This window comes from Podarcis liolepis, assembly GCF_965112155.1.
Source record: "Podarcis liolepis genome assembly, chromosome: 16".
NCBI lineage: Eukaryota > Metazoa > Chordata > Lepidosauria > Squamata > Lacertidae > Podarcis > Podarcis liolepis.
In genome coordinates, this window is record NC_139567.1 from 41414077 (window position 1) to 41441822 (window position 27746).

General features: G+C 48.8%; 1 protein-coding gene across 1 annotated transcript in view; it reads right to left on the reverse strand.

Moving 5' to 3' along the window:
* DOC2B (double C2 domain beta) overlaps positions 1-27746 on the reverse strand; it is a 123882-nt gene that overhangs the window by 85350 nt on the left and 10786 nt on the right. Inside the window, exon 2 of the mRNA XM_083480064.1 lies at positions 8408-8487. Within this exon, the coding sequence (XP_083336190.1) occupies positions 8408-8487 (80 nt within the window). The remainder of the gene's footprint in view (positions 1-8407; positions 8488-27746) is intronic.

Genomic DNA, 27746 nt, shown 5'->3' on the forward strand with positions numbered 1-27746 from the left:
AGATGTCTTCTAAAAGTCAGATAGTTGTTGTTCTCTTTGACAGCTGATGGGAGGGCATTCCACAGGGAGGGTGCCACTACCAAGAAGGCCCTCTGCCTGATTCCCTGTAGCTTGGCTTCTCGCAGTGAGGGAACCACCAGAAGGCCCTCGGCGCTGGACCTTAGTGTCTGGGCTGAACGATGGGGGTGGAGACACTCCTTCAGGTATACTGGGCCAAGGAACCGAGGGTGCTGGACCCCCAAAAAGTTTGAGAGTTGCTGGATTAGCCCAAACTTCCTGCGGTCTCAAAGTATATTTTGCCCTAATAAAGTCCCTGCTCAACACCACTGTGTTTTGAAGTGATTACAGATGCAATTCGAGATAGTGTCTTGCTCTAGTCATCTTTCACAAATTACGGAGCCCATTTTGCTTTGTGTAATCTGGCGTGGAGTCCCTAAAATGGTTGGATGGTGCCTTCTTTGCCTCCTTCCAGCAGCTCCTGCAGCCAAGCTGGTGCTCTGCTTCCCTTTGGGCCACATCAGCGAAGCCGGTGTGTGTGTGTGTGTGTGTATTTCTTGTCATCTGGGTAGCCCAGGTGCTCCAGACACACTGCACAGGCTTGCACCTCGCGGAGGTCACTCCATTGCTGTTGACTTCACCCCCGGAGGCACACTCCATTGTCTCTTGAGACAGACGGATGCCAACCACAAGGTTTGTGTGTGTGCAGCGGCGTAGCGTGGGTTGTCAGCACCCGGGGCAAGGCAAGTAATTTGCGCCCCCTAACCCGGGGCAAGGCAAGTAATTTGCGCCCCCTAACCCGGGGCAAGGCAAGTAATTTGCGCCCCCTAACCCGGGGCAAGGCAAGTAATTTGCGCCCCCAAACCCGGGGCAAGGCAAGTAATTTGCGCCCCCTAACCCGGGGCAAGGCAAGTAATTTGCGCCCCCTAACCCGGGGCAAGGCAAGTAATTTGCGCCCCCTAACCTGGGGCAAGGCAAGTAATTTGCGCCCCCTAACCCGGGGCAAGGCAAGTAATTTGCGCCCCCTAACCCCTAACCTGCCCCCGCTGCCAGCTTCTTCTTGCTGCTGCCTGGTCTGGTCTGGTGTGGTTCTCTCCCGCGCTCAGCGCTGCGCTGGGCGGCCGCTGCACTGTCCCTCCCCCAGATACTCCCTCGCTCTCTCTCCGCACCGCACGCCTGGCACCCACCCCCTCCACAGTGGGCGGCGACCCAGCGGCTGGGATCGGATTCTCACAGCCTGCACTGCAGTGAGAGAGAGTGAGTGAGCCAGGTAGGGGCAGAGAGCTGCGAGTGCGAGCGCGCGCCCCCCAGATGTTGCGCCCGGTGCGGCCGGCCCCCCCTGCACCCCCCACGCTATGCCACTATTTGTGTGAGCTGTGTATTAATGAATGTAAAGGTGCCTGAAGGAGTGTCTCCACCCCCATCGTTCTGCCCGGGCACTGACACTCGAACTCAGGAAGCAAGGGAGAAATGTGCTAGGAGGAAGGCACGTTTGGCAAATCCACACCGTGATCAACTCCTGCCCGGAAACCCATGTCCCCACTGTAGAAGGACGTGTGGATCCAGAATTGGCCTCCACAGTCACTTACGGACTCATTGTTAAAACCGTGTTCATTGAAGACAATCTTACTCGGTGATCGCCAAAGAAGAAGTAGATTGGGATGTTTGAGGGATGAATGCTTCCCCTTTAAAAAAAATGCCTCAGATAGTCTTTGAAAAATTTTGGCTTAGTCAGTCTGAGCACCAGTGGCCATTCATGGCTGTTAAGAACAATAGATTTGGTTTCTTAACACCTTTAATACTCCTCTGCCCACCCACCCACTCCCCGAAAGGAAAGGAAAATGGCAAGAGTTATTTATAAGCCAGTGCAACCCACGGCCAGCCCGACATAACGATTATTTACTTGACGCTCCTGACCGCCTTGTCAGCTTATAAATGGGGCTGTTAAATGCTGCTAATCACGTCCTGCAAAACGGCTCTCTCTGGCGGCTGCATAATTGGCAGCCACTAGGTTTTCACCACCCCCTTCCTTCCCAATGCTCTTTTTTCATTTTGCAAGAAAAGGGAAGAAAATATGATTTCTGAAAAACAGAGCTGCGCACAAGTTGCAGCTTTGCTTCTGCTAAGCTAGCGGCCCTCACCTGGGAAGAACACCCCACTCTCAGGATGGGAGGGGGGCTTTCCAGTGATGTAAGGGGGGTGGATACCAAAGCAGGGGTGGCCACATAGATGCAAGGGTCCATGATAGGGATTTAATTTTTATTCTTTCATTTTATTTTTATTTTCTGTTATATTGCCCAACACAGCCATATCTCAGATTGTTCCAGGGCACCTTTCTCCAGCGAGCAAAAGAAGGCCCGGCCTTGTTCCAGTTCCCTAGCCTAAGAACTTAAGAACCTAAGAATTTCCCAGTCCAGCAACATCCCGTTCTCACAGAATCATAAGGAACAGGAATTTGTCTCCAGATTTTTTCCAATGAATCCGGGGACACTCCCCCCCCCTTTTTTTGAAGCTGAGTAGCAACAGGGAGTGGGGATGGTGGGGCAAAAGACCCTGAGCCCAAGCACACATGCATATTGTATAAAGGTGCAAAGCCCTTCTTTCAGACCCTGTGAAACATAAATGCGCAGTTTTTTAAAAACTGGGCAACGGCGCGCTGCCCACCTGTGACTCCCAAGCCTTCCCTGATCTCCTGCCACCTTCCGCCTTTGTTTTGACAGATCGGGGGAGGCTCGGGAGTCGTGGGCAGGCGGCTGTTGCCCAGTTTTTTTAAAAACTCTGCGTATTTATGTTTCGCAGGGTGAGAAAGAAGGGCTTTGCATCTTGCCTGGCAGAGAAACTGCACGCTTTGCGCCCCTTCTGGGCAACGCCCACCAGCCTGCGACTCCTGAGAAGAAGAGTTTGGACTTGATATCCCGCTTTATCACTACCCGAAGGAGTCTCAAAGCGGCTAACATTCTCCTTTCCCTTCCTCCCCCACAACAAACACTCTGTGAGGTGAGTGAGGCTGAGAGACTTCAGAGAAGTGTGACTGGCCCAAGGTCATCCAGCAGCTGCAGGTGGAGGAGCAGGGAAGCGAACCCAGTTCACTAGATTACAAGTCCACCGCTCTTAACCACTACACCACACTGAGCCTCCCCTGATCTGTCAAAACAAAGGGGGGAAGGGGGCAGGAGATCTGTCCCGCAGGACGTCCCCGGTTCACCTTTGGCAGTGGCGGCCGCAGTGAGCAGCTCCTGAAGCCAGCCAGAGCCAACTGCGCCACCAGGCTGGCTCTGGGCTGCTGAGGCTGCCACTGCCATGTTTCCCGAGGACAGATTTGCAAATTTGGGGACATTCCGGGGACGGAATTTGTCCAGGCAAAGATTTGCAAATCTGGGGACGTCTGGTAACCCTATCTTAAAAACAAAAACGAGCTTCTCTGAAAGCTGAATTCTGTAGATGTTGTGTCAAAGATAAGAACGAGAGAAGATGCCTGCTGGGTCAGGCCAGGGACTCATCCAGCCCAGCGTCCTGCTCTGACAGTCTCCAGCCAGATGCCTCTGGAAAGGCCACAGTCAGGATCCGCGCAAAAGAGCAACTCTGCCCTCCTGTGTTTTCCAGCCACTGGTATTCAGAAGCATAGCCATTTATCAATAGCCCTCTCCTCCGCCATGAATTTGTCTAAACTTCTTTTAAAGCCATCTGGGTTAGTGGCCATCACTGCCTCCTCCTGTGGGAGGGAGTTCCAAAGTTTAACTATGTTTGTTTGTTTGTTGCCTTTGTACCCTGCACTGTAGCCAAAAAGGCTCCCACATTAGCTTACATAAAATGAAGGCAAGACACTCCCTAACTGCAGGCAGACAATCTAAATTCATTTTAAGGCTATATCAGAGTCAGACCCAGGACTAGATTTAGTATAAGGCACTTTCCTCTGTGCTGATTTCGATGAGCTTTTAAATTCAGACCCACAATGACTGGCATCTCGCTTTAATTTTACAGGAAGGGCCTTAGCTCGGTAATAGAGCTTAGCTGGGAGAACCCAGGTTCACTCTGTTAGAATTCCTGCTCCATGACTGCAGTCATGGGATTGTTGTCTATCACATGACGGTGTATGTTTTGACTCCTTAGAGTGCAAAGTGATGGAGACAGGATGTTTGTGTTCCTGTGTTCCATGAAGTGGGACTATTGTCCTTTGTTCTTTCTCTTTTTGCTGTCTGATGCTAGAGAGAGAGGGAGCTATGTTGCAGTTCTCCGTGTGTGTTTATATGCAAATAAAGTAGATTAGCCAAAATGCTGAGATGCTGAGGTCTGTTACGCAAGCTGCAAAGACTCTGCGGATCCCTAAGTGTGCCAATTTCTGTTGGCATTGGTTGCTGTGATGTTCAGGCAAGAAAGCTTTTGAAGCTCCCGAACGATCAACCAGGAGGGAGAGAACATGCCAGTCGGGCATTTGTCTCTGCCAGGGTCCTACTCGAGAGTAGGACGTGCTCCTGACACACTCTCAGTCTTCTCCAGATTGGGCTAGAAAAAGTTCCCTGCCTGAAACTCTGGAAAGCCTCTGCCAGCCGGTGTCAACAATATTGAGCTAGATGGCCTAACAGCCTGATGCAAATAAGGCTGCTTCCTGTGTTCCTATTTGAATCGGTCCTTAATGAGGACTGAAATCTTTATTTGGAGGCAAAGGTCTGTAACTCAGTGCTAGAGCACAGTGGTGTAGCGTGGGTTGCCATCGGGGCACAGGCAGATGCCAAGTGGGGGACCTGGCCTGGCGGGAGGAGAGGGCCACCGAGGACTGACCTCCATCTCCACAGTCTCCCTGCCTCCTCTCCTGTTCCACCTGGAAACGGTTCCTATCAGGGTTGGGTGGCAGCGGCAGAGATGTTGGTGGGGAAGGGTTTTCCCAGCAGGGAGAGGGAAGCAGATACACACACCCCCTTAAAAAATGGACCTGCACAGCTGCCCCTCTCGCTACACCACTGTTTGTCTGCAGAAGGTGCCAGGCTAAGTCCCTGGCATCTCCTCACTTGGAGAGGCACAGGGCAGGGGTCCCACTCTTCCTAGCTGTATGAATCCCCCAACAAGCTGTGGGGGGGGGGAGAAGACCACCACCTCCCCACGGCCACCTCTCTCGATTCAGATTCTGGCTCGAGCTTCCTCTGTGAAAGCAGAAGAAGGCAGCACAACCCCCCACCCCAAATTATCTCCAGGAAGCGGGGTGTTGCGGAGTGTGGGCTGGGAAAAGCTATATCGACAAGAAAGGAAACAGAGGCGGCAATTAAGGAACCTGCTTTGGACGGGAAGGGAAATTACTCATCGTCACACGCACTCCCTGCCCCACTTTTCCAGCAAGGTTGCCAACTCGCTCCGTCATTTTGGATGCGTACCGTGTTTTCCCGCATATAAGACTAGGTTTTTCCCCCCTTTAAAAATGATGCTAAAAAGTGGGGGTCGTCTTATACATGGATAGCGCACAGTGTGGACTTTGATTGGTTGCTGCCGCGGCTGTCAGCAGCTATTGGGCGTGTCATTGGTTGCTGCGCCAAGGGCTGCCGTTGATTGGCTGACGCTGTGGCAACTGGGCGGGTGATTGGCCGCTTCTGCTGATGATGGGACAGACGAGAGGCGGATTTTGTGCCGCGTGCTGGTGAGCGAATTTCGGCAATCCCCCTTAAAAAAACTCAACAACCCTGGGCAATCCCCCCCCCAATGCTCAACAACTCTGAGCCATCTCCCCCCCCCTTTTCTTAAATTTGAGTCCCCCAAAACAGGGGGCGTCTTATACATGGGGGCGTCTTATACACGGAAAAATACAGTAAGTCCACCTTCAGGGCCACAAATTGGAGAACACCCAGGTATCTGTCTGCCCACTCGTTCCTCCTGAAGACCACCACATGTTCACTGCTTTGCCAACTTAGAATCATAGAATCATAGACTCATAGAGTTGGAAGAGACCACAAGGATCATCGAGTCCAACCCCCTGCCAAGCAGGAAACACCATCAGAGCACTCCTGACATATGGTTGTCAAGCCTCTGCTTAAAGACCTCCAAAGTAGGAGACGCCACCACACTCCTTGGCAGCAAATTCCACTGTCGAACAGCTCTTACTGTCAGGAAGTTCTTCCGAATGTTTAGGTGGAATCTTCTTTCTTGCAGTTTGGATCCATTGCTCCGTGTCCGCTTCTCTGGAGCAGCAGAAAACAACCTTTCTCCCTCCTCTATGTGACATCCTTTTATATATTTGAACATGGCTATCATATCACCCCTTAACCTCCTCTTCTCCAGGCTAAACATGCCCAGCTCCCTTAGCCGTTCCTTCCTACATTTGTCTTTTTTCCCATGCTTTTTATTGGTTTTCCATTTCAAACAAACAAAATACAGTAATATTCAACAATCATCTACCCATTTCCTTACCCAACACTCTGCCGAGCACTGACTTCCCTCTCTCCCTTCAACAGGTTTTCTTGTTTTAATCTCCTTTCTGCAGTTTCTTATTATATCCTGTCCAAGTCGTAAGACTTATTTCAGTCCTGCTACTCTCTTCAAATTTCTACAGTTATTATGTATATAATCCATAAATTTACTCCAATCTCTTTGGAATTTTGTTTCCTCCTGGTTTCAGAACCTGCAGGTCAGTTTTGCTACTTCCGCGTAATCCACCATCCACGTCTGCCACTCCTCCACTGTTGGTACTTTCCATTTTGGGGCTAGCAAAGTTCTAGCAGCAGTCATAGCGTACATAAATAACCTTTGATCTGCTTTTTCTTTATCCTCTCCCATCAAGCCTAACAAAAAACCTTCCGGCTTTTCTGGGAAAGTATATTTGAACATCTTTTTCAATTTGTTATAAATCATTTCCCAAAACAGTTTCGTTTGTCTACATTTGTCTTTTTCAACTTGGGGAAAACATAGAGAGAGAGAGAGAGAAGGCAAGAAGGGCCACAGCTCTGGAGGGGTGTTTCATTTTGGGTTCCCCTCCCCCACTACCCAAATTTAGACCATTTCGGGTGCCCCCCCCCCGCACATTGACCTCTGCTGTACAACTTGTTACATGCGCACAGGGATAGGAAAATCGGTTCATCTCTTTTACTTGTGACTCATGCAACGGGATGGCTGCATCTGTCCATTTCAGTTCCTTCCCCTGCCCTGAAAATGTGTGTATTTTAGCGCAAATTCCTCCTCATCTGCACATTTATAGCTAAGATAAAATCAGCAGAGGTTTGAAAGGCACCGGGAACTGAGTGTCCCGAACATAACGCCCCCCCCCCCAAGACTTACTTCAAGTCTGGATTACTGTAATGAGCTCGGGGGGGGGGAGTTATGTTTGGGAGACTTGTGCTCGATCCAGAAGCTGCAGTCAGTGCAGAATGCTGCAGCCCAATTGCTGACAGGATTGAGGCCTTGTCAGTATATAACACCCATGATCAGAGAGCTCCAATGATTGCCAATTTGCTGCCTGGGCAAGTTCAAGGTGTTACTATTAGTATACAAAGTCCTTAACAACCAGGGACCAGATTACCTGTGAGATCACCCTACCTCAAATATGCCGCCTTGACCAGTTTGCTCTACGGAACTCGCCCGGCCCATAATACCCGTTTCACTTCTGCTACAATATTGATCTTTCAGTGTAGCGGCACATAATCTTTGGAACTCCTTGCCTATTGATATCAGGCAGGCACCTTCGCTGCAATCTTTTTGGCATCTGCTAAGAATTGATGCTTTTGAATTATGGTGCTGGAGGAGACTCTTGAGAGTCCCATGGACTGCAAGAAGATCAAACCTCTCCATTCTGAAGGAAATCAGCCCTGAGTGCTCACTGGAAGGACAGATCCTGAAGCTGAGGCTCCAAGACTTTGGCCACCTCATGAGAAGAGAAGACTCCCTGGAAAAGACCCTGATGTTGGGAAAATGGAGGGCACAAGGAGAAGGGGATGACAGGAGACGAGATGGTAGGACAGTATTCTCGAAGCTACCAGCATGAGTTTGACCAAACTGTGGGAGGCAGTGGAAGACAGGAGTGCCTGGCGTGCTCTGGTCCAGGGGGTCACAAAGAGTCGGACACGACTGAAGGACTAAACAACAAAAAAAAAAACATTTTTTGCTTCGACAAGCCTACCCAGATCTCCAGACTACTGATGTGTTTTTGTTTAATGCCAGCTATAATTTTCTGAATGTTTCCATGGTTTTTACTAGTAATGTTGTGGGGTTTTTTTTTTATAAGCAGCTTGGAGGGGTTTCTTTTACAATTGAGCAGCATATAAATGTTATGAAATAATAAATAAAATAATGACAAGACACTGATCAAAGGCTGAACAACTGCTGGCTAACAGGAGCCTCAAGAGTTCGGCAGGCGGCTCGATCGTTCCAGGCTGTCTGTCTGAGTTACAGAAGGCTGATCCCTAGAGCAACACGTCTATTACCAGACACCCACCTTGGCTCTGTTGATAGTGCAGTGGAGAGCGTTGTTCTCTTGATCATACAGCAAGCTGAAATCTAATGTCCCCAGGGCAGCTGGAAGAAAATGAAAAAGAGACATGTATTGAGGAGAGAAGTGTTTGCCCCTTTTTGAAATAGAAAATCAAGCAGAGTCAGAATGACAGGAGAAAAAATCAAGTCAAAGAAAGGAACCAAAAGCTTTAGGGGTACAGGATCCTTTTGGATCAACCCGATCTGCGCTCCCCAAAACATTACGTAAGTTGAGACTCAAGCACCCTTTGCAATTTGTACTTTTTCCTGATTTTTGCAGTTCTGTAGCCAAGTAATAGGTACCAATTTTTATTTTTATTTTTGCAAAAAAAAACACGCAAGGAGAATATTGGGCAGCTAGCACCAAGGGGTAGACTCCTCTTGAGCCTGGAGGCTCTACTTAGCTGTCACTGGGGAACAAGCACTGAGTTCAGGGGGCAAAGCTAATCCTCATTTCCTGTTCCGCCAAGAACTGAGATGTTTTCAAGTGAATCTGCTTCTGGGCTTTCTGACAACATGTATCAATGGCCAAAAGAATAAAAGGAGGTGGGGGAGAGGGGGAAATGTGCAACATCTTTACCATATTGATGTGTGGAACTCACCTCCACAAGATGTGGTGATAGTCCTGCGATTTACATTAAACAAACTTGCGGGGGATGACTTAGTTACATGGAATTTCAATGCTCAAAGGAAGTCTACCTCTAAGTAATGAATGTTTGACATTCCACTGGATATTTTCCTCTGTCACAAGGATGGGGAACCTGTGGCTGTTCAGCTGCTGTTTGACTACAACTCCCAGAATCCTCTGCCATTGGCCATGCAGGCTAGGGGTGATGGGAGCTGGAGTCCAATGATAGCCGGGGGGGGAGTTCCCCAGATGTTACACCCCCCCCCCCGCTTGGGCTTTTAAATTTGATTTTGTCCATCTACAGCCCACCTCACTTCAGGAGGCCTTTGAGCTTACTCCTGACATTGCCCAGTACCGAATTCCAAGGCACCTTTTCTCAGAATGCCCCATGAGGGCTAGAAGCTTGCCTTCTTAAAATGATGGAGGGGTGGGGGTGGGCAACTAAAAGCTCTGCTGCGGATTCCATGCCTGCACACTGCTCCCACACAATCCTCGCGAGCTCAGCCTCTATAATTTGAGGGCCTGTTTGTTCCCACACAAGAGATTATTGATTGAAGCCGAAAGACACCCTGTTGGTTTTCTCTCTCAAAACATACTCAAAGCCGGTCCTTGGCAGAATGGTGGAGGGAAAATAAGGTGGGTGCGATGTGGGGGTGGGGGGGAGAGAGGAGAGGGATGACTGTGCCAATAAGCTGGTTAAATTTAGCACCGCATATTTTTAAAAAGTGGGGGGGATTTGAGAGGAACAGGGTGGGATAAGGATGCTGATTTGCAGAAATGATGAATAGGTTGTAAATGGCAGCGCTGGACTTCCCAGTTCCCTGCTGTGCTGTTTTGTATCTTAAAATAATATATATGCATATTAAATTTTGGTACCGTTGGAGAACCTTTCGTCCCTTGACCTGAGATGATCAGGTTCCCCAACTTGGAAGAGTTAAGAAGATAAGAAGAGATCTGGTGGATCAAACCGGGGACCCAGTGTTGTAAACAAAAATTGCCCTTTTCCCTTATGGGGTATCCAAGAGCCCATATAGAGTCCTTACATAGGTTCCCTATTAGTAGGAGAAAATAACAGAGGCCGATCAGAGAATATTGAGAAGCAAAGCAGCTTGTAAGCCTGATCTTTATTGATCTGTTGCAACAGGGTCCTCACTCACCACACAAAGGAGGGAGGAGGAACCCAGAACAAAAGTGTGCCTGCCCTTATATAAAAATAAAAAAATTCCTTCCAGTACACACACTGTGTATCTGAAGAAGTGTGCATGCACACGAAAGCTCATACCAAGAACTAACTTAGTTGGTCTTTAAGGTGCTACTGGAAGGAATTTTTTTATTTTGACTATGGCAGACCAACACGGCTACCTATCTACTACTGCCCTTATATAGACATTTTAAATTCCCTCCCTAGAGTCCAAGACCACCCCCAGGAACATCATACATACATCACAGAAGGGGTGTAGCTCAAGACCACCCCCTCCCAGATACATCATACATACATGACAGAAAGGGCGGTCTACAGCAGAAATCTGAGTGCTTTGTCTACCTCCTGTCTGCCAGGTTACCTGTTTAATGGTCACTTGACTGGATTGCCTGGGGAGCCTGGCCAGTCTTTTGTAATGATAACTACTTAGTTCCTGGGCCAGGTCACAGGCTTACACCCTATTCATATCTTAAATGTGCCCTTAAGACAGGATTTGTGAGGAAAGAGACAATGGGGAGGTTTCCCACTTTGACCTTGCAGAGAAATAATTGAGGTCAGTTTGGGAATCAAAAATGGTTCCAGGTCGGTCTTCCTGTGCTGATCTATGTACATGCTTGGTTGGTACACTTATGAAGATTTAACATATATCTAAGACCTCAAAATTCCTATCACAATATAAGACCTCAAAATTCCTATCACAATATAAGACCTCAAAATTCCTATCACACCCATCTTGTCCAAGATTCTGTTGTCACAGAAGCCCATCAGGTGCCCCCAACAGGATGCCCACAAGTGGGGCTAAAACAAGAGCATTGTGGCTAGTAGCCTTCCATAGCTTTCTTTTCCTCCATGACTTTTAAAGCCATCCGAGTTGGTGGCTGTTACTGCCTCTTCCAGTGAGGACAGGCTGAGGTTGGCTGTCCAAGAAAAAATGAGGACACCAATATGCTGAGGTCCATGTTCGGCTGCAGATTTAGAAATAATTCTTGTGATCTAAATTAGGAATGCAGCGCATCTCCCTTTACTGTGACAAAGGTGAGTTGCCTGCCTGCTCAGCCTGCCCACTAGGGGCTAACTCAGGGGTCAGCAAACCTTTTCAGCAGGGGGCCGGTCCACTGTCCCTCAGAACTTGTGGGGGGCCGGACTATTTAGAGGGGGGGTGAACGAATTCCTATGCCCCACAAATAACCCAGAGATGCATTTTAAATAAAAGCACACATTCTACTCATGTAAAAACACGTTGATTCCCAGACCATCCATGGGCTGGATTTAGAAGGTGATTGGGCCGGATCTGGTCCCCGGACCTTAGTTTGCCTACCCATGGGCTAACTGTTGATGGGCATAGGAAAAGTGTCGATTGTTTCCACATCTGAAGTTGCCCAATGAGGGGTGGATGCTCTTAAGGACTTCTTTTGGCACTCCCACAGCCCTCCGGGGCCCCTGATCCCTGGCTGCTTGGTCACAAGGTTGGCGAGGGTGGTGAGTTGAAGTCAAAAAAGTGACACTCTTTCCAGCTTCTTCTTCCAGCTCTGTGGGCTTTCAAGACTCAAGCCTGCACCCAGCTGACTGATCTGAGCCTGAAAAATCATATAAAGATTGAGAGCTGGAGGGAAGGAGGGGTGAGCGAAGAGACTAGGGGAGGAAAAGGAGCACTCTTTTGGAATTCCACACGCACCCCGCAAAAAAGGTTGGCACCCCCTGTTCCACACACGCGGCTGGGGTCCCACATTCTGAAAGGATGCCTTCAAATGATAGAAGCCTGTCATATGGAAGTTCTTCAAATAGGAGACAACAGGAGACAAGGGACAGGCTGTTTTTATTGTGTTATGTGAGCTGGTCTTTGATCATAATAAATTATCTGATCTGGAGACAAGGGACACAGCTATAAATCCATTTCTCATACCACTTTAAACAGTCACAGCTTCCCTGAAAGAATCCTGGGAACTGTAGTTTGGGTGCTGAGAGCTGTGAGAGGACCCCTATTCCCCTTGCGGGGCTGCAATTCCCAAAGTGCTTTAACCACCAAATCCTTCTTCTCAAAGACTATACCTCTGCGAGGGGAAAAGAGGGTCATCTATGAAGTCTCAGCGCCCAGAACTAACTACAGATCCCAGAATTCTTTTAGGGAAGCCACGACTGCTTAAAAGTGGTACGATGCTGCTTTAAATGTATTGTTTCCGAGCACAATTCAAAGTGTTGGTGCTGACCTTGAAAGCCCTAAACGGCCTCGGTCCTGTATACCTGAAGGAGCGTCTCCACCCTCATCATTCTGCCCGGGCACTGAGGTCCAGTGCCGAGGGCCTTCTGGCGGTTCCCTCACTGTGAGAAGCCAAGTTACAGGGAACCAGGCAGAGGGCCTTCTCGCTGGTGGCGCCCGCCCTGTGGAACACCCTCCCACCAGATGTGAAAGAGAACAACAACTACCAGGCTTTTAGAAGACATCCGAAGGCAGCCCTGTTTAGAGGAGCTTTTAATGTTTGAGGCATTACTGTATTTTAATACTGTGTTGGAAGCCACCCAGAGTGGCTGGGGAAGCCCCAGGGTGGGGTATAAATAATAAGTGATGATGATGATGCAGATGAGACCATGCTCCCCAGGTGTCAGGACTGGAGTGAAAATCGAATCCAAGACACCCACTCCCCAAAGCTAACAACCTGGGCTAGTTCCCCAGCCCCTGGCTGCATATAGTACTGAGTTCAGATCCTCCGATCCCCAGCCCCAGGTTAGGAAAGGACACAGATAAACAGGGACACAAAGGTTCTGGGCATGCAAATGAGATGGAAAGTCTTCTTCTTTTTTAAAAAAAGCAACTGTATGTGAATGGCTTGACATGATTTGGTCTATAGTAACAATGATTAAATTAACTTAGGAAAGAGCGCACATAAATCAAGCTAATAAGTTTGCAGAAAAAATGGGTATTCTTTGTGATGCACTGGAAAAAGCAACTTTAATGGTAATGCTCAGCCTCATGCCGCCTTCAATTTGTTGTAATACGGTTAGCATTTGCAAGCAGATGTCTTTATTCGCTTTATTGTGCCTTATTTGTGGGAATCTATTATTTTGCTGTCTTAATGATTTAATATATTTTTTTAAAGCAGCAACTGATTCTGGGCAGCTGGTGTTTGGCACTCAAGACACTGACAATGGCCTGATTCTGCAGCCAGTATCGTGGGCCTGGATACAGTGGAAGGAGCTGGCTGCCAAAGGCCATGGAGCTGAACACTTCGTTCTGCCTCTGGATCCAGAAAATGGAAGGGAGCAGCTTTGCCTGCCTCTCTGCAAGGCAGCCAGCCAGCCAGCCGGTGGAACAATCCCCCTTTGACCCTGCAAAATGGGAAATAACTATCCCTGGCTTCTTCCATTGCTCTGGGAGGCTGGAGTGTGCATGGTTTGTTTGTTTTTTTAATTGGATGACAGCCCTTGAAAAAGGTCACTCCATTTTGGTGGCACACCTGCTGCCGGGCCCTGATCCTGCACGGTTCCTGGAGCAAATGATGGTGTGTGTTTTTCAGCCACTAAACTCCCAGACCAATGGAAGGGGGTAGTTTCCGTCTCTCCCCCCCCCCTTTCTGCCACCACTCTGTGAAGCTAAACCCAGCCTATTAAAATTGGATGAGGGAGATCAATCCTCAGGGCCTCGTTAAGATTCCCATTACGGCAAGCAAACAGCAGATTTATTTTCCAGTGTTTTGCAAAAGCGTCTCCAGGAGGACATCCTTTGAAAATTGCTCTGTTTATAGGGAGATGAGGCCTGCGAGGTTTAACCAGACACACACAGACACACAGACACACATAGGAAGAGCCTTGCTGGGTCATCTGAGTGCAGTGGCAACTGTCCCCGCTGGCAGATTCCCAGTATTCAAAGGCAGACTGCCTCTGTCACTGGAGGCTCCACATCACCATCACAGCCAACCGCCATTGATAGCCTTACCCTCCACGAATGTGCTTCACAACTGGATTCGAACTCAGCTCCCTGCTGGAATTGTGCCCATACTTTTGGAAAGGTGGAGGCTAGACCATTGGCATGAATGGGGCTGCTCCACCAGCCTCAGTAGCCCCTACCCACCTGGCTTCTGACTCCCTGCTTGTCCAAGGGGTGGAACGGGCTGGCAGCTTCCTCCTCCTCAATTTCAGTAGGGTGTTTGTAGAGTGCATAGGAAAAGAGGATGGAGCTCTGTCTGTAAGAGGTCCTTGCTCCACCTACACTGGGAGTTGCCTAACACAGAGTCAGGTCATTGCTCCATCTAGCTCAGTATTGCCTACACCAGAGGTCAGCAAACTTTTTCAGCAGGGGGCCGGTCCACTGTCCCTCAGACCTTGTGGGGGACCGGACTATATTTTGGAAAAAAATATGAATGAATTCCTAAGCACCACAAATAACCCAGAGATGCATTTTAAATAAAAGCACACATTCTACTCATGTAAAAACACGCTGATTCCCAAACCATCTGTGGGCTGGATTTAGAAGGTGATTGGGCCAGATCCTGCCCCCGGTCCTTAGCTTGCCTACACTGACTGGCAGCAGCCTACCCATGGCCTACACTGACTGGCAGCAGCTCTCCAGGGTTTCAGGTAGAGGACATTCCCAGCCCTACCTGGAAATGCCAGGAATTGAAACGGGGTTTTTCTACAGGCCAAGCAGATGCTCTCCTACGGAGGTGTGAGCCTTGCCTGCTTCCCCCACCCCACCAGGCTCAGTGAGCTCCACCCTCTTCTGTTCTGGAATGATCACATGCAGCCTTCTATTTGTGCGCAAGCGGATGAATGCCAAGCGTGAATCCACAGGCTGGGTTTGAAAGAAAGGAGAGAACTGATTGTTTGTTTTCAGCCCAGGAAGATGGTGACAATTCCCTCCACCCTCAGGTGAAAGGGAAGGCACTAGTCTCTGTTCAGCAACACATGCCATTATAAAAAGAACCAAAACATTGAAGCAGATGCTCTTTTTTATGTATCTACATTTCCTTTCTCTCTCCCCGCCTTATTTTGTTTTTTTTTTAAGTAAAAAAGTGAGCAGAACTGAGAAATGCAGTCTGTCTCCCTTGGCAGGAGAAGGAGGCAGCCTTTGGTTTGTCACGGCTGCTGAGCTCCTCAAGCATATCCCCCCCCCCCATGTATTAAGCACAGTTTCGCAAAGCAAAAATGGGCCAATCACCTGAACGGGGTGGGATTTGAGAAATCGCAGCAATGTGATTGGAGGAACATTGTAAAGAATATCTACCCCATCCTGGTCTGAAAGTTTGAGCCGGAACACTTTGGAACCCACTTTTAAGATTTTTTATTTTCAAGTTTCTGGTCCTCATGGATGCACACAGTCATACCTTGGGGGGGGGGGAATGTTTAGCGGCTGTTTAGGAGTTTGTTGAAAATCTACAAACTTTAATCCTTCCTCATTTAACCTGCTACTCCTTCAATGGGGAGTGGGTTTGAGATGGTCAAATCATGGTAGGTGGGTGAGTTGGTGGGTCTTGGGGTTGGCGGACGTGGGTAGGTTAATAATAATTATTATTATTATTATTATTATTATTATTATTATTATTATTATTATTATTTATACCCCGCCCTCCCCAGCCAAGGCCGGGCTCAGGGCAGCTAACAAGCAATAATAAAAACAAGTTGACAGAGAGTAGACAGATCCTTTCTATACAAAATGAGATGTGGGCAGGAATGTTTTCCAGATATTGCAGAAGGGTCTCATGCTCTTAAAGGAAATAAAGACTTTGGCAACGGGAATGAGGGAAGTTGGGGTTTCTCCACCATTTTGAATCACTTAAGTCTGAGAACCTCTGAGTTCACTGAACCCTTGATGAGCTCGTGAAATTGTCATTGACCCCCCAAGCCAAATTCTTAGGAATGTAAATGAAATAAAAGCTAGAAATGATTGATATCTAATCAATGTGTATTAATTACCCATCACCACTGCTAGGAATCATAAAATGTAAATTTTATGCTTCGCTACCATGCAGAAGTTCCTCCTTGCCAAGGGAGGTGTGCTCTGTACGTGCTCATGCCCTTTATTTCTGAGGCTCATAGTTTTTTTGAATTATTTTGGGGAGGATTAAACCTCATCAACTTATTTTCCACATGCCTAAGCCCTTTTTGAACCCCTTGGTCTTAATTCACCCTTCTGCACTGTTCCGTCAACCCCAGGGAGTCAGTACCAGCCAATTGGGAAGCCTGGACTTAACATTTTTGGAAAACTAACCCCGCCCAACTTTGTTCTGACACATATAAACTCCTTTAACAGCTGTGACTTCTCCCTTGTGAGAGTTGAGATTTTCCTACTAGTAGGGGTATCCACTGCCCATTGCGTCCCAAGGCAAGGCAATTTCAGGACCCTGGACAGAGCACTGTGGAAGCTGCTGGTTGTAGCAGCCTCCCTCTTAAAGGAGCCGTCTTAAAGGGCAATTACCTCATTTCACAGCCATTGGCTCCTGTCGCCTGGGGGCAGGAAGGATTGCAATGGCCACGTGTCATCCCCATCTAATAAGCCCAGTAAAACACACATTATCTGGGCTGGAAGGGGTGGGGGTTTCTTCGTTTTCCTCCAAGTTCTAGAAGGAAGGGATTAAGGTCAGAGTAGTAGTATTAACTACACCTACTTATTACTATGTGGGACGCGGGTGGTGTTGTGGGTTAAACCACAGAGCCTAGGACTTGCCAATCAGAAGGTCAGCAGTTCGAATCCCCGCGACGGGGTGAGCTCCCGTTGCTCGGTCCCTGCTCCTGCCAACCTAGCAGTTCGAAAGCATGTCAAAGTGCAAGTAGATAAATAGGTACCGCTCCGGTGGGAAGGTAAACGCCGTTTCCATGCGCTGCTCTGGTTCCCCAGAAGTGGCTTAGTTATGCTAGCCACATGACCCGGAAGCTGTACGCTGGCTCCCTCAGCCAATACAGTGGTACCTCCGGTTAAGAACTTAATTTGTTCTGGAGGTCCGTTCTTAACCTGAAACTGTTCTTAACTTGAGGTACCACTTTAGCTAGTGGGGCCTCCCGTTGCTGCCATGCTGCTGCCATGCGATTTCTGTTCTCATCCTGAAGCAAAGTTCTTAACCCGATGTACTATTTCTGGGCTAGCGGAGTCTGTAACCTGAAGCGTCTGTAACCCGAGGTACCACTGTAAAGCGAGATGAGTGCCGCAACCCCAGAGTCATCCATGACTGGACCTCATGGTCAGGGGTCCCTTTACCTTTACTTATTACTACTAGTAGTTAAGCAGTTGCGCAATGAACTTCTGCAACCTGGATGACCATATCATGTGCGCTTGTGGTGTGTACATCCTGAAAAACTCAGAATGTTTTTATTTTGGAAGCCAAGAGGCTAGTCCTCAAGGTTGTGAAGATAAGTAAGAGAGGGAGAACTGCATGTATTAAGTGTTTCCCAGTTCCCTGTATAGGGACTTAAGAAGAGACCTGCTGGGTCAGAGTCTTGTTGACTGCTCCTGAATCCGGAGGTTGCATATAGTCGGTGTGATTAGCAGTCACCCTTTAAGGTTTAAAATTAATTTTAAAAATTGAGTTTCTCTGGTTTCCTTTCAAAAGCCATCTATGCCAGGGGGCAGCCTCAGTACGCCTGTCCGGACAAGGCATTTTTGTGTGGGAAAGGATAAGAAATAGAGTGAGCATTGTGCAACAGACCCACTGAATGCTGGCTGTTTTGTACAGTGTTCAGTGAGATTTAGGCCACCATACATTTAAAGCACTATGATACCATTTGAAACAGTCAATCTCTTCCTCCCTCAAAGAATTCTGGGAGCTGTAGTTTGATGAGGGCGCTGAGGGTTGTCAAGGAGACCCCTAGTCCCCTCCCAGATCCACGGTGCTGAGAGCGGTTTAACAATCAATCCCTCAGCAGCTTAACCTAATTAAATGAGGTGTTAAATGAGGAGAGGATCAGAACCGTGTACACGCCACCTGGAGAGGAAAAAACGGTGGGAGATAAATGTGATAAATAAATAAAACGAAACTGCATTCCAAAGTATGTAGGTGGAAGAATTTGCACTGAAACGCAGGTGAATTTTCAGAATTTTTAGAAGGGGAAACATTGCAAGCTAACGCAGAAACACAGAGAAGCTGTGGGTGCAAATGGACGGATCCACCCCCTCAATAGCCATATAATAAAACCGACTTTGGCCGCCACAAGCTCTGAGGCAGCACAGCTTAAAGCCCCCTCTGCCGCCACACGCCACAGACCATCTGCTCCTCTCGCACCTTTGACAAGCTTGCAAACGCCCTTGAGTGTCCTCACCTCTGGCTAAGCTTTTTTTGCATAAGAAGCTCTGATCCTAAGCAAGGAGGCAGAGCTCAGGTGATGGATGAGCGGAGAACCGTGCTAAGGGATTCCGCCCTCCCCACGCCAATCCCAAAGTCACCTTGAACCTCCCAGCTGCTGCGTGAGAGAGGACTTAGCCATTTTGCTCTTTTCCCGACTCGGCCAGGCCAGAGCGCCTTCAGCGATGACCCACATTTCACAAGTCGGCCTAGCATTGGAAGAGAAGGGTAAAATCCGGCCGGGTGGAGGGCGGTCGGACTCTCCTCCCCGTGCAAGGATGGGCGAGAGGGCGTCAAAATGAATGTTGGAAGATTCAGGACGGATAAAGAAAGGGCTCCATCATGCCGCACACTGCTAAACTATGGAACTCCCTGCCACAAGAGAGAGCGGTGGCCACCAATTTGGATGGCGTTAAAAGAGGATTCGGAAAATTCACGGAGGAGGAGAAGGCTACTAGCCACAACTGCCTCCAACGCTTCTGAATTCCTGTTGCTGGAAGCCATGGGAGAGGAGAATTCTCTTATGCTCAGATCCTAGGTTTCCCACTAAGGCACCTGCTCAGCCTTTGTGAGAATAATAATAATAATAATAATAATAATAATAATAATAATAATAATTTTTTTATACTCCACCCCTCTGGCTGGGTTTCCCCAGCCACTCTGGGCGGCTTCCAACAGAACACAAAAATACAATAACCTATTAAACATTAAAAGCTTCCCTAAACAGGGCTGCCTTCAGATGTCTTCTAAAAGTCTGGTAGTTGTTTTTCTCTTTGACATCTGGTGGGAGGGCGTTCCACAGGGCGGGCGCCACCACCAAGAAGGCCCTCTGCCTGGTTCCCTGTAACCTCACTTCTCGTAGCGAGGGAACTGCCAGAAGGCCCTCGGCACTGGACAGGGTGCTGGGTTAAATAGGCCATCACATACCCTCCAAGTGTCCTGACATTCCAGGGACAGTCCCGGAAATACGAAAGCCACCCCAGCTTCTGATATGATTCTGGAATGTCCCTAATTTCTCTGCCAGTGCTGCCACGGCTGAACTCGAGGACGAGATGAGCCGACACTTGTCCCATTGCCTCTCCACGGCCTCTGCTGCCAGCTGCCTCCCTTGGGCAACTGGCAGTGGCTGCTGTAGAGCCAGCAAGGAGGAAGGGAGGCTGAGGCCCAGCCCTATGTGCCATGCTGGTTCTGAGGGGCAGGCAGAGGGCAGAGCCATCCTGGGCAGGAAAAAAAGGGGGCGCAGAGCAGAGGGCACAGAGTCTTTATTTAAAAAACCAAAAACACTTTGTGCGTCCTCTAATCTGAAAAGGTAAAGGGACCCCTGACCATTAGGTCCAGTTGTGGCCGACTCTGAGGTTGCAGTGCTCATCTCGCTTTATTGGCCGAGGGAGCTGGCGTACAGCTTCCGGGTCATGTGGCCAGCAGGACTAAGCCGCTTCTGGCAAACCAGAGCAGCGCACGGAAACGCCGTTTATCTTCCCGCCGGAGTGGTACCTATTTATCTACTTGCACTTTGATATGCTTTCGAACTGCTAGGTTGGCAGGAGCAGGGACCGAGCAATGGGAGCTCACCCCGTTGTGGGGATTCAAACCACCAACCTTCTGATTGGCAAGGCCTAGGCTCTGTGGTTTAACCCACAGCGCCTCCCTCCTCTAATCTTACCTCTTTCTAAAATTCATTTATTGGTGTGTGCTTTTCTTCTTGTAAGTCTACCAAAGAATAAAACAAAATTGGGATTAAGGGTTTTTCTCAGGGTGGCATGTGTGTTGTGGCCCGTTGTAGGAGTAGTAGGAAATGTGGAACGGAACATCAATATCCTAACATCCTCCCCTTTTCTGGGTAACACATAGCACATAGCGAAGGGTCAATACCTCTTTATCTCCTTTATGCCATGGGATAGAGAAATCCAACAGGCTGATGGTAAGAGGAGATACTCTGCAGGGAAGGGGGGGGACACACACAAAATGGGGGTCGAGGAGGGCCAGTTGGCTGGAAGGGAGAAATGTCCCTTTTTTCATCTGAGGAATGTAGGAGGGTGTGCCATCTAGCTAATCCAGCAGCACTCTTCTGATATAAGGCCCAAGGTCCAGACAGAGAGGCCTGGACCTCTGCGACACAGCTCTGTACTGATGCTCACAAGAGACCGAGAAAACATCCATGCCAGACATTGTTTGAAAAGCTAGGAAGTTTTGCCATTCAAGAGACTGGCTCTCGTCCTGCCACAGCCCTTGGCAAAGCACACACACACACAAACTGCCCTCCCTGCAGTGTGCTGCCAAGCTCCAAATTTGACATTAAGCCTCCGATGGTGCTTTTAATTGGAGAGGCGATCTTTTGAAAAGGGAAAAGGCAATTCGTTAAAAGTTAAGGAATAGAAAACTTGCATTGTCGGCAGCCCTCCAAGCCACTGCCACCTCCCCAGCGCTGACCTTTACATCGTACGATGTGGATGAAATAAAATATATATGTTGTGCTTACTCCTTTTTTAAAAAAACCAGCACTAGGAGAACTGCGAGGGACGGGGAAGGGTTGTGAAGGACGGCACTGCGCCTTCCACAATGCAGAAGCGTAGAATTGTATGGTTTGACGGGACCCTGAGGGCCATCTAGTCCAACCCCCGACTTAGGACTCGAACCCACAACCCATGAGACTCTTCGTCTCATGTGCTACCAACTGAGCCATTCCAGCTGGCCCATGGATGGCTTTGAAAGAAGATTGGGCAGTTTCATGGAGGATGACGCTGTCAACAACTTTTAGCCACAATGGCCTACTCTGCCTCCACGGCTAAAGGCAGCAACACTTCTGAATTCTTATTGCTGCAAACCACAGAAAAGGAGAGGGGTGTTGTGCTCAAATCCTGCTTACAGGTTTCCCACTGGCCTGATTCAGCATGCTGTTTTTAGATAGATGATGATAGATGATAGATAGAGATATAGATAGATAGATAGATAGATAGATAGATAGATAGAGATAGAGATAGAGATAGAGAGAGAGAGAGAGAGAGAGAGAGAGAGAGATAGAGATAGAGATAGAGAGATAGATAGATAGATAGATAGATAGATAGATAGATAGATAGATAGATAGATGATAGATAGGTAGATAGGTAGATAGTTGATAGAGTACTCTGTACAACATTCTTGCAGACTTACGAGCTTGCATAGAGACCTACTAAGCAAACAGCCTGGGAGTTGTGGGGTTAAGTGAGCTCTGATCTACCTCTGCTTTTAATTTTAATGTTTTTTCACTTTGTTAACAGGGCAGGCTCCCCTCTCCCCAAATCATCATTGGTCCATGTCAATTAGCAAGGGCACATTTTATGCAAATTTGGGCCACAGGTCTGTGCAACACTCCCCCACCCTGGCTCTTAAGGACCCAGCGACGCCCCTGCAGGGGTGTCTAAAATCCCTGGGCTGCCTGCCTTAGCTGTACCAATGTCCTCAGAGAGAAAGCGAGAGGGGGGGGGGGAGAGACAAGAGAGCTGGCGCCAGTGTTTTTGAATGCGACGCACGGCCACAGTTTAATACTTCCTGGCTGGGGTGACTACTGCTCTGCTTTCCAGGGGGATAAGATTGAGAACCTTTGATCTCCACTGGCTGCCCTCGGCATAAACATTGTGGGAAGGGAGAGGGGAGGAAAGGAGAGACAGACATTTTTCACACACACACACATCAAAGAAAGAATAAAGTTTCCCAGCTGAATCTTGGTGCTTTGCTCAGAATGCGGCAGAGGTGTGGGGAATCTTTTTTTCAAGCCGAGGGCCACATTACCTCCTGCTCAGCCATCCGGGGGCCGCAAGCCCATGGTGGGCGGAGCCGGGGGCAAAACTGGGCGGAGCAGCAGAGGTAAAGTTTACCTTAGTACTGGATTCAATTTTAGCACACGCTCATCTCTTATCTCTTTGGCAATCACTCGTAGCCGAGTAAGATTGTCTTCCGTAAACACGGTTTTAACAATGAGTCCGTAAGCGAATGTGGAGGCCAATTCTGGATCCACACGTCCTTCCACTGTGGGGACATGGGTTTCCAGGCGGGAGTTGATCACGGTGTGGATTTGCCAAACGTGCCTTCCTCTTAGCACATTTCTCCCTTGCGTCCTGAGGTCGAGTGTCTTCAAAGCCCATGACACCTTTGGCAAAGGCTGTTCTCCAACTGGAGCACTCACAGGCCAGTGTTTCCCAGTTGTCAGTGTTTATATTACATTTTTTTAGATTTGCCTTGAGACAGTCTTTAAGCCTCTTTTGTTGACCACCAGCATTACACTTTCCATTTTTAAGTTCGGAATAGTTGCTTTGGAAGACGATTATCGGGCATCCACACAACATGACCAGTCCAACGAAGTTGATGTTGAAGAATCATTGCTTTGACACTGGTGATCTTTGCTTCTTCCAGTACGCTGGTATTAGTTTGTCTGTCTTCCCAAGTGATGTGTAACATTTTCCAGAGACACCGTTGATGGAATCTTCACTACACCACCAATTTGGGTTGGGGGGCTTTAAAAGAGGGCTGGAAAAATTCGTGGAGGGGAAAAAGTCTATCGATGGCTGCTGCCTAGGGGGGCTGTGATCTGCCTCCACAGTTTGAGGCTGCAGTGCTTCTGAATATCAGTTGTCGGAAGCCGCAGGAGAAGGGAGTGTGTTTTTGTTTTCAGGTCCTACTTGTGGGTTTCTGTTCGGGGGCACCTGGTTGGCCACCGTAAGAACAGCGTGCTGGACTGGATGGGCCGCTGGCCGGATCCAGGAAGGTCTCTCCTTACATTTTTTGGGACAGATCGGGCTGTGTGGGGAGTGAGAGATCTTCTTTGTTTGCAAACTGGCAGCCAAGCATGGCTCCTGCAGATTTTTCCAATAACAAGAGAAACTGACATTTCTCATCTGCGGCGGGGGTGACTGGACACCAAGTGATTAATGCCTCCAGAATGAGAAAGGTCTGGCGGGGTGCGGGAGAACCAGCAGTGACTCTCCATTTAGACTCCAGTTTGGTTGGGGCTCCAGGCGAGGGAGAACGAAGGCGAGCATTTGAGAATCACTGGGGTGCAGGGACGCTGGGGTGGGGAGGGCGCCCCCCTGCGCCCCCAAGGAGAGGCAGGCCTGCAATTCGTCTCCAGCCTGACAGGCGCTCCTTGAACAATATCTCTTTGCAAATGTGGATTAAGACCATTAACAAGAGCAATTAAGTAATTAATGCGAACAATGGTAACAACATGTGCATTTGGACACAGAACCTCAATCCACTTTAGACACCGTGACAATGGTATTAATTATCTGTATCACGCTGGATGTAGCAGACTGGAAAAAAGATCCTGTTGGCCTAATGCCCTCTCTAAATCCGCTTTTATTTTTATTTTCCTGTTTGCTCTTTCTCTCTCACACACACACACAGAGCACACCATTTCTGTAGACCACAGTCTACTATTAAGCAAGATTTGGGGGGGGGGTGACTAGCAGTGGAGAGGCAAATTCAGAAATGCTGGGTCCCTTCAAAGATTATGCAGTAATATTATAATTATGGGACGCGGGTGGCGCTGTGGTCTAAACCACAGAGCCTAGGACTTGCCGATCAGAAGGTCGCCGGTTCAAATCCCCGCGACGGGGTGAGCTCCCGTTGCTCGGTCCCTGCACCTGCCAACGTAGCAGTTCGAAAGCACCATGACTCCCGAGCCTCCCCCCCATCAGTCAAAACGAGGAATGGGGCAGGAGATTGGGGAAGGCTGGGGAGTCACGGGAGGGCGGCTGTTGCCCAGTTTTTTTAAAAACTGCGCGTTTCTGTTTCACAGGGTGCAAAAGAAGGGCTTTGCACCTTTATACAATATGCATGTGTGCTTGGGCCCAGGGTCTTTTGCCTCACCATCCCCACTACTGACTCCCTGTTGCTACTCAGCTAAAAAAAACCAAAGTGTCCCCAGATTCATTGGGAAAAAATCTGGTAACCATAATGTATGAGGGTGGCCACTATTATTCAGTGATAAAGGGCAACACTCTGCATGTGCTCAGAGACTTTCTGCATTCCAACAACAGCAGAAAGGGCACACCGCCCAGTTTATTTGGAACACAAAGCTGGCAAGTTTTCAAAAGTCTAACGTATCAGCCCAGCCACCACCAGGATAATCTGTTTTTGTTTGTGCCAAGAGGATCTGACAGGAACAGCTAGAGGAGGCTGATAGGGGCCTGCCTGGATTAGCTCTCTCTCTTCTCTCTCTCCTGCAGAAAAGACAGGATCAGTAACCTTCAGACTGGCGGATGGATGGAGCTTTTGTTTAATGCCTTGTCTCGGACGACTCCCCATTGCAACACCTACTTTGGATTCCGCTTCTGCCAGGGAGCTCATTTGAAAATTCCCTGGATAAGAAATAAACAAGAGCAACACAGACCGTGAAGCTCCTTGCTCTTCAATCCTCCTGGAAAATGAAACCCTGCGGCTCACCACAATGGCTTCCCCACCCTCCCCGGAACTTTCCGGAGAGGGCTTTCAGCAAAGTGGAGCGGTTTCTGGTGATAAGAGCCAAGCAGAAAATAAAATGATTTCTCCTGACGTGCGGCTGCTGTATCCAAGTGCAACTGCATATAGGGAAATGCAATTTTTTAAAAAATGACCCTGCAGGCTTTGTTGGGTATTGCACGGGGGCCCATGCCGGAACAGGGGGCCCCATAGACAAGGACCTCCACCTCTTCCTCCTTCTCACCATTGCAACCTGATTGCTTATCTGCCTCTCTGCCTGGTCCAGGAAAAGTGGCAGATATCCCTGCCTGCTTGCCCATTGGCTGCCTGCTTGGCAAGCCAGCCAATGGGAGCAAGGAGGAGGAGGGAGCACGACAGCTGGCGACTGTGGCAGTGAGGCAGAGTGGGACTCACCAAGAGTGTCTTTTAGGCCCTCCATTTTAGGCCACCGTGGAAGCAACCCTTGTATCTTTTTCACATTGACCCATGAGAAGGAGATATGGACAGACAGGTGTACAGTGGTACCTCAGGTGACAGGCGCTTCAGGTTACAGATGCTTCAGGTTACAGACTCTGCTAACCCAGAAATAGTACCTTGGGTTAAGAACTTTGCTTCAGGAGGAGAACAGAAATTGCACGGCGGCAGCAGGAGACCCCATTAGCTAAAGTGGTCTTGCTACAAAGAGGGCCATACAGTGGTACCTCGGGTTACAGACACTTCAGATTACAGACGCTTCAGGTTACAGACTCTGCTAACCCAGAAATAGTACCTCGGGTTAAAAACTTTGTTTCAGGATGAGAACAGAAATCGTGCGGTGGCGTGGTGGCAGCGGGAGGCCCCATTAGCTAAAGTGGTACCTCAGGTGAAGAAGAAGAGGAGGAGGAGGAGGAGGAGGAGGAGGAGTTTGGACTTGATATCCCGCCTTTCACTCCCCCTTAAGGAGTCTCAAAGAGGCTAACATTCTCCTTTCCCTTCCTCCCCCACAACAAACAGTCTGTGAGGTGAGTGGGGCTGAGAGACTTCAGAGAAGTGTGACTAGCCCAAGGTCACCCAGCAGTTGCATGTGGAGGAGTGGGGAAGCGAACCCGGTTCACCAGACTACGAGTCCACCACTCTTAACCACTATACCATGCTGGCAAGAATAGTTTCAGGTTAACAACGGACCTCCAGAATGAATTACCGTATTTTTCGTCCCATAGGACGCACCTAGTTTTTTGGGGGGGAAATAAAGGGGGGGAATTCCCTTTATTTCCCCCAAAAAAACCAGGTCTGGGAGCAGCGGGATGGCGGCGCTGCGCCTCCCCGCTGTCCCCTGAGCTTGTGGGGCTGGCTGATGTCTGCCCGGCGAGTGGGGCGCTCTGCTTCAGGACGCCCCGCGCACTGGGCAGCAGGCTGCTATCCACAGCCTAGGGAGCCCTGCGGGAACTCCCGCGGGCTCCCCAGGCTTGCTGATAGCTTCCTGAAGCCTGGAGAGGGAGAGGGGTCAGTGCGCACCGACCCCTCTCGCTCTCCAAGCTTCAGCGAAAGCCTCTATTCACCCCATAGGACGCACACAGATTTCCCCTTCATTTTTGGAGGGGGAAAAGTGTGTCCTATAGGGCGAAAAAGACGGTAAGTTCTTTACCCGAGGGACCACTGTACTTCCAAGACATTTTGCAGGTTGAGGAAATGTAGGCCATTCCCTAGACAGGATGGATGAGAGGTTGCCTGCTCTTGATGGGGTTACACTTCCTCCAAAGGAATGGGTATGAAATTTGGGGGGTCCCCCTGGATCCTTTGCTGCCGCTCGAGGCTCAGGTGGCCTCAGTGGCCCAGAGCGCCTTCCATCAGCGTCGGCTGGTGGCCCAGCTGTGCCCCTGTTTGGATGGGGACAGTCTAACTACTGTTGTCTATGCTCTGGTAACCGCTAGGCTAGATTACTGCAACCAGTGCTTTTTTCCTGGGGGGCGAGGGGTACGCATACCCCTAAACATTTTGTGAATCTAAGTTTGACCTCATTGAGGGGCAGTATTTCAATATGGGTAGGAAAATGAGAGTATCCCTAAACACTTTTTTTAGGGAAAAAAAGCACTGACTGCAACACATTATACGTAGGGCTGCCTCTGAAAACAGTTCGGAAACTTCAGCTGGTGTAGAATTTGGTGACCCGGTTGCTCACTGGAGCAAGATGGTTTGAGTATATCTGGGCCCAACTGGCTGCCAATTAGTTTCCAGACCCAATTCAAAGTGCTAGTTTCGACCTATAAGGCCTTAAACAGCTCAGGACCACACGCCCTCTCAAGCGAAGTCTGCTTGATCTTATATCATTTCCTTTTTGACACTTCTAGCAAGTTTTTCCTTTCGGAATTTCCTTTTGATACCGTTGCTTCCTTTAACAGTTCCCCTCTTAAAAAAACACACTTCAATTTCATTGATTCCCTCCCCCACCCCTTTCCAAGATTATGAGCATGCATTTTTTATTCCTATTTTGAGCTGCCGTCAATATTTTACAGAAAACCGCAGGAGATCATAAACTGTTCAAAGCCAGAACTGGATTGATGGGACGTACGTCGAAATCTCGTTCACCCCCTATTTTATTTTATTTTTTTAAAATGAGGCATTCCTGCTTATCGGTCTGGCTTGCGACAGGTGAAGATTTAATCAGAAGGATTTCCAAAAATACTTAATGTTCCACAGAGCACTTATCAATGCAGCGCAGTCCGTAGACGCAATTATATTCTGCGGAGTTAAACAGTCCCCCGGTGTCATAAGCAATTAGACTTCCCACATTTTC